The sequence below is a fragment of the Antrostomus carolinensis genome, unplaced genomic scaffold (assembly GCF_000700745.2).
Source record: "Antrostomus carolinensis isolate BGI_N321 unplaced genomic scaffold, ASM70074v2 scaffold21933, whole genome shotgun sequence".
Classification (NCBI taxonomy): domain Eukaryota; kingdom Metazoa; phylum Chordata; class Aves; order Caprimulgiformes; family Caprimulgidae; genus Antrostomus; species Antrostomus carolinensis.
Window position 1 is genome coordinate 1 of NW_010303434.1, and position 11,037 is coordinate 11,037.

Consider the following 11,037-nt stretch of genomic DNA (forward strand, 5'->3'; position numbering starts at 1 on the left):
TGCTGCGTTAGTGACACCGACACCTGCCGCAACTCTCTCTGCTCTGTGCAGGTCTGTGAAAACAGGAGATTCCCAAAATGAATAAAGATGCCCAGATGAGAGCGACCATTAACCAAAAGCTGATAGAAACGGGAGAGCGAGAACGGTGAGTAGGCTTCCTCCTCCGCGCCGGTTAGAGGCTTAAATATTATCAATGTGCTATACCTAGAAGTAAAGATTAAGGAAACTGAACTCTAAATTCTTCAAATGCCTGTATGTGAAAGTCTTATGTAAAGCTATATATATTTAAAAACCATCTTATTTCTGACTTTTGAACCACTTTATTTTAGTTTTACACTTCAGAAGCTGGGAAAATAAAGCTGGTTAGCTTATGAACTCTAAAGCTTTTTCTTATTCTGGTATTCTGTGTTGGAAAGCTCATAGTTGATGTAAAGATTACTATTGAATACAACTTGTTATGGGCAAATCTTGTTATCTCCTGATAAAGAGAATGAGACAAAGTTTTCCTTTTTGCTTTAAGGTTCGTTTTTTTTTATTCCTATCTCTTCTCTTGTTAGGGAAGGAAATATACAGTGGAACACGGAAAGCAGCACTTGTACAAGTCATTGTAGAGATCTCAATAAAAGCAAACAAGTAAATAACACAACGTAGGGTGGCAACTAGTTTTTGGCCTTTTGTTGTCTCTTTGGTCTGTTCTGTTTGCATTGTATGTACATATCACTAGTGCTCTTTCAACATTTCTGTCTTCATCATTTCACTATATTTGTAACACCATCCACCAAGAGCTCTATTTCCTTCATTTTTCAAGGCCAGTATGAGAAGGATTCTTCTTCCTAGGTCATCGCATAGCCCTGTACTTAGTGAAGGTGTTTGTGCTCTGCTTCTTTCCTGGTTGTGCCCATCCCCTTGGAGATTGCACAGAGCTTCAGCATACTAAGCCATTTCTTGAAATGGTACTGGGACCTGTTTTATTCTAACTAAGAGTAAGAAGAGTTTTGACAGGATGTCAAAAGCCGTATTATAAACAAGCTTTATCAGAGCTGTACTATGGTCAGAGAAAGAACACTCAGATTTCTTGAATTAAGAAATATCCAGATGCGGTGAATTTCACCTGTATTGTGACTTGGCTTTGCATCATCAGTTCATCTGCCCTCTACACAGTTCACTGAGTAAAACATACTAGATCTGCACAGTTCAGCCTCTTGCTGCAATCCTGTCATTCATGAAAACGGGATTTTGCTACAGTTATTTAGGATGATACAAGATAAGTAGGCTTGCTAGCTGATAGAATGTAGATGTTAAAGCTTATTTTATCATGTCTTACTTTAGTTTTGCTTTCTTTGTTTATTTCAGTACTAATTTTGACTTTTTAAGCTAACTTTCAATATTCTCTTTTGATTTATGGAGTAGATGTATCACTGTGGCAGATTGTTCTTGTCTTCTCCGTTTATTGCCTGAATCCTTGTTACCTGTGCTTATAATTGCTAGCCATGCCTTCATCTTAAACCAACACGAGGTAAAGTGTAACTGGGGAGAGCAACCTGCAGTTGAAGACAGCAGTACAGCATTCTTTCAGGAAGGAAGGGGGAAAGTTTTATTTATTTTGAACATCTGGTTTCAAGTAAAATATTCTAACTTTGAAAGATAGCACACATTTGCTAACAGAGTAGACTTGGACGATTCAAGGGCTTCTACTTCTTTTCAGTGTCTGCAGCATCAATGCTGCTTGAAGAAATACTGTGAATTGGCTCCTGAGCTGACTCCTCCTCATCATAGTCCAACATGATAAACTGAAATTGGTACTCACTCAGGTTAGGATTCACATGCTGTTCCAACATTTCTGCTGCTGGTCTGAGAGCTCTGCTATGCGCAGTAATTGTAGGCTTAACTGTCACACTGAAGCATATTTAAGCTGTCAGGAATGTTTGCTATTCCTAACAAGTTTGTATATTGTCTTAACAGCCTTAAAGAGTTGCTGAGAGCCAAATTAATTGAATGCGGCTGGAAGGATCAGTTGAAGGCACATTGCAAAGGTAACAGTGGTCAAATAACTAATGGCCTTTTTAATCAGCTTAAGTTCTGGACAAATAAAAGTCCCAGGTGAAGGTTTCACTGCGTAACAGCAAATTTAAATGAGACTTGGACAAGAGGAAAGTATCCTGGCAATTGGTTGCATGCAAGAAAGCATCTTGCCATCTTGGCAAAAAAATCTGAAACTTCTCTTGATTTAAACTTATTAAGCTTCTGAGAAAAGTATTGGAATTGGTTCCCTGAATTTTCATGATACAGCTTTTTGTTTTGAGAGAGATGACTTCCTTACCACAGGAGATTAAAAAAACAAGATAAAGGAAAATGGAGCAAATAAGTGGTATGCACTTAGAAACTTAATAGGACTTTGTCTACGTATGTGGAGAGAGAAAGTGCATTTGTACTCCTGAATACAATTCTTGAAAATAAGACCACCTACTTAGACAAGAGAAAACAAGCAGATGAACCTGTAAATACCCAAATATTTTAGTTTGAGTTAAATATTTAGCATCACTACAATTTACTGACTTGTAAATTGTATGAAACTGTTATAAATAGTATTTAAGCATCCAAGGCTATTACTGCATGATGAAATTTCCTTAAAACAAGTAAGAAATCCCTGGAGCTTTTGCTTTAATTCTGATTTGGTCTGTTGTGCTCGGTGACTCCATATTCCATTACAAAGTATTTATTTTTGTAGGGCTGAGTGTGTTAAATTGTTTTCATAGGTGGATTTGCAGAGAAGGCTGAAATGATTCATGCTTCCAGTTGTCTGCCTGATGCCGCTGTCTGAGATTACCCATTTCAGTAGTACAAATAGTGAAAGGGATGTTTTTCTGCCTTCTCAACTATACACTTTATACTCCACTATAGTAAAGTTATTTAAAATTGTTTGGTTTACATTAGTACTTTGAACTGTAACTGCAGCTGCTGAGAATCAAATATAAGTTCAGTTATCCCTGTTAGAGGCCTAATAACCTCCAATAGAAAGGACAGAGAGGGATTTAGGGGGTTTGGGGTTTTGTTGGTGGGGGTTTTTTTGTTGTTATTGTTTTGTTGGTGGGGTTTTTTTTTGGTAGCTTGTTCTAGAACCTCTTGCCATTGTGGATTAGGGCCAATAATTGAGCAATCCAGGATTATTTTCTACAGGGAATTCATCCAAGAAAAACAGTTTACAAATATTTAATGTGATATCAGTTCAAAAAACATATTTAGTGTCTTGGGGACAATCAATCCTATGTAATGATGTATAGTTGAATACATTAATGTTTAGACAAAATATTTTAGGTATCTGCTACTGAGGTTTCTTCTCATCGACTTCTGCAGTAGACTTTTTCAGTAGTCTTCAAGGCACTATAAGCAGGCAATTGTTTAAATACTAGTATGTATTAATCATACAGTATATCTTAATCATAGCTTTTATTTTGCTGTAGATGTATACCTTTCTTTCAGATATGCTTTTTTATTTTGCTGAAATACATAGAGAGATGTTGTTTAAACCAATTAGGAAGAGTAGTATTAACTGTCTCTGTGCTCTCCCTTGTTGTATGTTCCCAAGTCTTTTTCCAATTGCATCTGCTTCTCACTGTTGCATAAATAATGCATTTGAAGAGATAAGCAGACCAACTCGTGAGCTGCCACAACAATCCTGGAATATGCACATCTGGAAATGCTCAGATAAGCTTAAACTTTGTAATGTTTCATTTTAAAATACGAGCTGATCAAGGTGCATCAGTACTGACAAGTTCCCACCTATGGAATGAATGCGAGACTAAATCCCCTGTACAGTGCAGTAGGTACCAAGATAATAACCTACATTTAGGGCACATGCTACTTCATATTCTCTGATGACCTATGCATACAGGTTTTGTCTTCTGATGAATGGAATAAAAGACTTAAAATAACAGTGTTGGTCTTCCCCAGATGTCATTAAAGAAAAAGGATTAGAGCATGTTACTGTTGATGATTTGGTGGCAGAAATCACTCCCAAAGGCAGAGGTAAGAAAATGCAAATATGGATGTGGTGATACATCAATGAACTTACATACCTGTATTTCCTTAATATTTTGAAAGCAGCATTATGAACTTGCCTGTGTTGGATTCGAGGAAAAATGTAAATAGCTTGATACTAACTGCAAATAAAACACATTTTGTATTGTGTAACAGCCATTCAAAATTTGTAATGAGCTGTGTGTGTAGACTGCTTTTGCAAGTTACATTATTTAGTCATGAGTCTGTATTCATCTTTGTAATTGACTTAATGGTCCCAAGAAAACTTGGGGTATGCAGCAGAGATGTTTTAAAATTCCAATTATTTTTAAGGTGGAAAATCTGAACTAACATTCAGGAAATGGGAAAAGAAAAGGACATAGCATACAGATACAGAAAAAATGAATCTCCTAAGGAAATGCTGCAGTCTATATAGTTCTTCTTGGACTCTCTTATAGGTTTTGATGTTAGTGGGAGGAACGTCATTAAGCATTAAAAATAGCCTTCAAAATAACTTGCTGAAGACCCTTACTCTGAGGTCATGGCTGCAATTTTTTTTGTCCTAAATTTGTGAAGAAAAAAAATGGGATAATCAAACTAGTTTCTGATTATTATATCCTGTTTACTGCTGAGTAATCCTTTCCCTCAAACTTTCCAATTTTCTTGACTATGCCTAGACAAAAAACTATCAATGACAACAATGTTTTCAATAGTCTTCAATTTTAGTCTCTTTTAAATGGGAAAAATATAGATATGCTATATGAAAATCAGGTAGCTTCAGTTACTTTAGGTATTAACAGAATTGCAAGAACAAACAAAGAATAGATGTAGCTGTTGTAAAAGGTTGGTATTAGCATATTTTCCATTTTGTCTTTATTACTTCTTGCTTTCTTATTTGTATTTCAGCCTTGGTACCTGATAGTGTAAAGAAAGAACTCTTGCAAAGAATAAGAACCTTCCTTGCCCAGCATGCCAGTCTTTAACGTTGATGTTCATCTGGGATACAGTGTTTCTGTTTCTGTATTACGTCAGTCATTACTGGAACCCATTTTCCATACTTAAGAATGGAAAATATTTTTTTTTTTTTTTGTATGATGAGTTGAAGTTTCTTTGCACTGCATCAATTTCTTAAACGTGGTGTTATTTTAATAAAAAATTCTGTGGACTTACGGTTCTAAGACTGTTCTTTCTGTCAGTACACTGTAATATGGTGTCACTTATTCCAGTTTTTAATAATCCATAATTTTATACAGTAGTGCAAAACTTGCTCAGATTTTCAAAAGAGAAGCACAATTAACAAGTCCATTGGCTGGAAATGCAGAAGGGAGAAAAAGTCTGTGGAAAATGGGATATGACATGCTACTGAGCATAACCTTTCTAATTTTCCCTGATTAAGTAGCATGAAGAAGTGTAAGACTATGAAATTGTTGGTGGCATTCCTCTTGGTACTTTGCTAGAGAGTGACTTGTGCTGTAAATACTCAGTAATTCATAAGCGGGTAAATTGTTCAAAGAAAAAAAGGCAGTCATCAGTGGTTTGAAGTCTCTGACTTGTGCTGTAAATACTCACTCAGTAATTCATAAGCGGTTAAATTGTTCAAAGAAAAAAAGGCAGTCATCAGTTCTCTCTTCACATTTCCTGTAATTAAAATGAGGCACTACTCTGATCCACAACAACTACTGTTTTCTAGTTTTGCCTGTATTACTGGTAATTTTTAATTATGTGGATCTTTGGGGCCTTTTGAAATTGAAGTGTAATACAGTAATTTCCCCATGTAAGTCTCTTAAGATGATACATCTTAAATTCTTGTATCTGGAGCTGCAAGGTCAGACAAGTCTATAAATAACTGCAAAAGTAAAGTTGATAAATAGAGAGGATTAGGAAAGGGGCTTTGAAGTGAGAATGTTTAATTTTTGCCAGCTTCAATTTGATGTGTCTAATAGATGATGAAGTGGAAGAGAAGAATAAGCAGAAACTGAATAAGCAATTGGGTTCTGTGACTCGGCTACTGTGAAAAATGAATTGACTCAACATAAATCTTAATACTTCTAATTAGAATATGCTAAAAACTGTCACTTCGAGTGGAGCTCAGAAAGTCGTGCCTGCTGCAGTGGGTTTGTGTCATTCCCCAGTGCTCGCTGCGAGCCCTTTCCCAAGGAGCCGCTCGGTGGCACCCGCGCCCCACGCGTGGGGATGGTGGTGGCTGTTCCTCTCCGCTGCTGCCTCCCAGTCCCTCGGCTTTCCAAGGGAGAAGTAACAAGCTCTGCTGCAGAGCACAGTGCTCACTCCCCTCGCTGTGTGCTCACTGGGAAGTCAGGCTGGGGCTGAGCCGAGCTAGTCACCTGCACGGGGCTGGGATGAAATGGCAGTGGCAGGACGATCAGTGCCAGGCTGCCAGGGTTTTAGTAACTTGTCTGCTCAGACTGGGAACTGGGGAAGAGACGTGAGAGAAGAGACCTATAGCAGTAGCCAAAGGTGAAGCCTGGCACTAGACAAAGTCAGTATAAACTGGGCAATACCAACGCTCAGTGGGACGAGATGTAACCGGTCACCAACACCTTTTTTCTACGCAAGACCCAATTCTTGCCAAGACTGGAACACTGCAGGAGCCAGGACCAGGTATCTGCTACATTACACAGATACTCCTTTTGAGGCTGTGTGCTGTACTGTTTTAAAGCTACCTTCATGCCAGTTTGAGCGTACTTCATGGACATCTTTGACCCTACACTTGTTACATAACAGTGGATGTCAGAAAAAAGAAAGTTATTTTCTTCCACTTAAAAGTCCATCTTGTTTTTTAAAAAGTTTATTTGCATTGATTATGTTAATTCAATGTTTGATTGTAACTTCATTTGCAATTAGTATGTTCTGTTTGAATTACATATATGTATATTTATTCTGAGCTCTTCATTCTAGACTTGATTTACACAATGCTAATAATTGAGAGTACAGAATGTTTCTTCACAGGCTAGCAGAATATACACTAGCTGAGTATGTTTAACATATGTCAAGGCTGTAAAATATCTTCTGTATTCTTACACTTGTTCTTAAAGGTCTTTCCTTATGTTCTTTGATATTTTGCATGTGACTTTAAAAGTCTTTGCTTGATGAATGGGTGTACTGTGTCATGGCACACAACAACTTACAGCTTCCACTTGATTTCCTTCAGTGCAATGGGAGAGGGCCAGACTTAAGGTATTCATACACTGAGCTGTGGAAGACTTGTTGTCTGCTTAGTAAATATTTGAGATTCCATCTAGAACATGACAGTTAAAGTGCAGTTGCTCTAAGTGCGCCGTAGTTTTCCCCTGTAGGCAGCTCAGGCTTGGCACAGAATAAAGACTGAACACCACATGAATTTTCAGAAAGTTGTGCTGACCAATCTGAAGTTAAAAGACTTGAAAAACATCTTTTACATGCTTCCAAAATTAAGTTGTAATGTTCTGCCCAGACTGACTTAAAATGCAGGAGCATTCAGAGACTCCGGAGGAAGAGGAGAGAGTGACTGCCTTCCAGGCACACACCAGTGGCTCCCATTTCAGGGTACCACAGGCTGCTCTCTGGTGTCAACAGCTGAGCGCCCTGTGTTCTGCAATGAGTTCCGTTCATCACACCAGCGCAGCCTCCACTCAGTATATAAGAAAAAAGCATGTTTGATAATATGTGCAGATCCAGATTACACTGGAGCGGACTGGTCAGAGGTATCTTGATGGATCTTCTAAGAACAAAGTTAGGTTTGGCTTGATATCAGCAATGGGAGAAGGTTTCTTGAGGAATACATAGGTCCCGTTAGTGGCCTCATATGTTTGTTTTAACTGCAGGTTTTATTCTCAGATGCACAGAATGGCTTTGTTTTACAAACTGTTCTCTGCATAATCTGTTTCTGCTCACTTGGTTGAATACTGAAAACAATTGGTAACATTCAGGATTCAGCCAGAAAATCATTGTCCTGTTGAGATTTTTTTCATACACTGAAAAATAAGATGATCTGTGCTGTTAAAGGTTCATACCTATAGCAAATATAGACAGACAGATGCATTAACTATTTTTTCTTCAAAATTTCAGTATTTTCAATGTCATGAAATACATCTGTTCCTTACAAAGGCAGACACCACCCAGAACTAGATAGACAAGAAGTGACAATTCAGGATTGCTGTGAATTATCCCAACTGTGGGCATATGCTTCTTTTAGATGGCAGCCCTGTATATACACTCTAGTAGCTGATTCTGCTTGGTCTTTTTGTAGACAAGCCTGTAAAAAATAAAATCAGTTTGTAAATTGACATTGAAATAATGGGTCAGATAACAGCTAGAGTAAATTGGTATAGCTCTGGATGCACATTAATCCAAATTCTATGTGATAGTGAATTGAACAGTCCTACTGCCGTCAATGAAAGGCCAATAGAGAAAAGTTATCTTAGCCTCTCCCTTAGCCCAGCCCTGAGGGGTCTGAAATACACAATGAACTGAAACTGGTTAGATTATAATTTGTTCGATAATTATTTCTCCATGAATACTTCTCCACATTGACGTAGTCCAGTCAAAAAATGTTGTGAAAGAGGAGCACCACCAAGAAATTCTGTTGAGATGTCAGACTAACATTCCCATCTTCGATAAAACCTTATCATTTTGCCACCACATGTTTTTCAATTTTTGTTTTTTTAATTAATATTCTTTTTTTTTCCATTCTTCATTCTTGTTTACTGCCTTAATGTTTCAGTACAGACCTTTATCACTTGGAGAACAAGTATGTCTGAAGTCTGTTTAAATCCAGTAAGAGTCCATCAGTGCTATTAAAAAATTCTTGCTGCTTCTCAGTTCTTATCTCTGGAGGCTCCTTTGGGGTGACGGCTCTGCACTACCTACCCCATGTCCTCATCTTTTTCTTTCACATAATGGAATAAGTTTAATTGTAGTGATTGTGGCACCTTGATAGTTTGGCTTTAACTTACTTGGTGATTAAGTGTTCACTGCAGCAATGAAAAATATCCGGTGCTTTTACTTACTGTTTTTCTTTAAATTTCTAAATATTTGCAATTGAAATCAGAACTGTGTTCTGCTTGGCCTCTTCTTCTCAGCTATTCAGTTTCTACAAGAAACAGCTGTGGCTGCAGAGCTAAATTTGTAATGACTGGAGCCCAAAATGAGGAAAAATAAATTCCTTTCCTCATAAATAATTTATACTTCACCACTTTTTAGTGTAATGAATAGGTTAATCAGCATTCTGTTCGGAATGAGAAAAGGCCTTTAGTGTATTTCACATTTACCATGATGCTTTCCAGCTGAACAGTATTATTCTTAAAAATGTTCTTTACACTTACCTTGTAACTAGTGAAGTGATTTAGTAATAGGTCATAAAAAAATATTCCTCTAAGAAAACCCTGCTGATTTATGTTTGTTGGAGTTATTAGGAAAGAGGTTATCCATTCTTTGAATCATTGATGGGGAAGTGCTGCTGATAAAATCTGCAGCTGACAGCCTGTTGGTGAATACTGACAAGGGCAGAGCGACCTGGCCCCTTTGTTGGCCGGCTCACATCAACTGCCTGGGTACAAAGTGAGCGCAGAGTTGAGTTTTTACATCTAGTGCAGAGGGCAAAAGCAACGTTTAATTCCCTGGAAAGCAATGACACTGGAAATCATCGTGAAAAACTCATCATCTACTTCCATGGGATCTTCGAATATATATGCACAGAGATGAGCATCACTCCGCTCTTAGCTTTGTATACTGCATTGGTAAGACTCGCTCATGTGGTACGACTTGCAGTTTTGAAAGGAAAAGGAAAAAATGGAGTGCTGAAAAGACAAAAAGGAATTCTTGAGGGCTAGCACTGCTGGTTAAGCTTTTAAAATCTCACAGTGTTAGTTTATTGAAAAGAAAGCTGATTGATAGAAACTATGGTTGTGGTGTATCAGAACCTCCTCAGGGAGAAAACAGGAAACAAAGGGCACGTTAACAGTGTGGTGGGAGATTAATAGATCTGGCAAAGGGCATGAGAAAAGAAAAGAAACTCACATTTTACCAATAGGAAGAAAGTCTTCTAACAAATGCTGATGTATGAAGAAACAAAGAACAGCTTCATGATTCTCCCCAACCCCCAAAATAAAAAAAAAAAATCCTTTGCTTTCCTAAATGCTTTCCCCAACCAAACTTCATGCCCTTATCTTTCCATGCTATACACTATTTTCCTAAATGCAAATCATACACACACAGACATGCACACACAAGCATATCCATGAAGATAACTATTTTTATAAAGCAACATGCTAGACGCTTGAGTATTTAGAGGATTTGAATTCAAACGCTGACACTATGCCTAGGCTCCATTTTCTCATAACTTGAACTTAGTGCATAGATTTCTTTTTTCCTTAATAAGAAACAGAAGAAAGGCTGTGCATGTAAATCAGGCAAGATTACTTAATGGCTAAATACTACAGGATGGAAAGGAAGATTTTCTATTTAGTGATGAAGTAATAAATTGGTTGTATAAAGAACAGGCCCTATTATCCTCTCTCCGATTTGCAGTTGAGGAATATGAGGATTATAAGGAATACAAAGCATAAGCTTTCTTCTCATTAAAAAGTTAGGAATTTTTTTTTCCCTGACAATTCTAATACTACTTTCTAGTTTAGTTTATGCACCTGTTTTATCTATTAAAATCAGCAGTAAAGACCAGAGCCAATATGGGTCATAATCACCTGTGATATATTTTAAGTGGAGTTTAAAGCACCAATATCCACATTTGCTATCTAAAAGATGTTCAGCTGCAACCAAATGGCAGTTACAGAAGTTCTTAAGTATCACAACTGCAGATACATTTGCAGATACAAAGTTAATTCTATTCACAATCCTGTCTCTATACATGCTGAGTTGCCCCATTGTCTGCAGCTAAAGGTATGCAGAGGCATCCAGCTGGCACCTCAAGGAAACTGGGATCTAGGAGCTAGAACATGCTTTAATCCCCTCCAAGATCCAAATCCCAAGCACACCTTGCACCTTCTGAGGAGATTTACTTCCTGC

At 37.6% G+C, this 11,037-nt stretch overlaps 1 protein-coding gene across 1 annotated transcript; it reads left to right on the top strand.

Moving 5' to 3' along the window:
• The first annotated feature begins 37 nt into the window (after nt 1-37).
• On the top strand, nt 38-5,185 carry ENY2 (ENY2 transcription and export complex 2 subunit). The gene is made up of 4 exons (XM_010164104.1): nt 38-145; nt 1,963-2,033; nt 3,952-4,026; nt 4,924-5,185. Exons 1-4 carry the CDS (start codon nt 78-80, stop codon nt 4,998-5,000), a joined length of 291 nt encoding a protein of 96 aa, XP_010162406.1. The 5' UTR covers nt 38-77; the 3' UTR covers nt 5,001-5,185.
• The last annotated feature ends 5,852 nt before the right edge of the window (nt 5,186-11,037 follow it).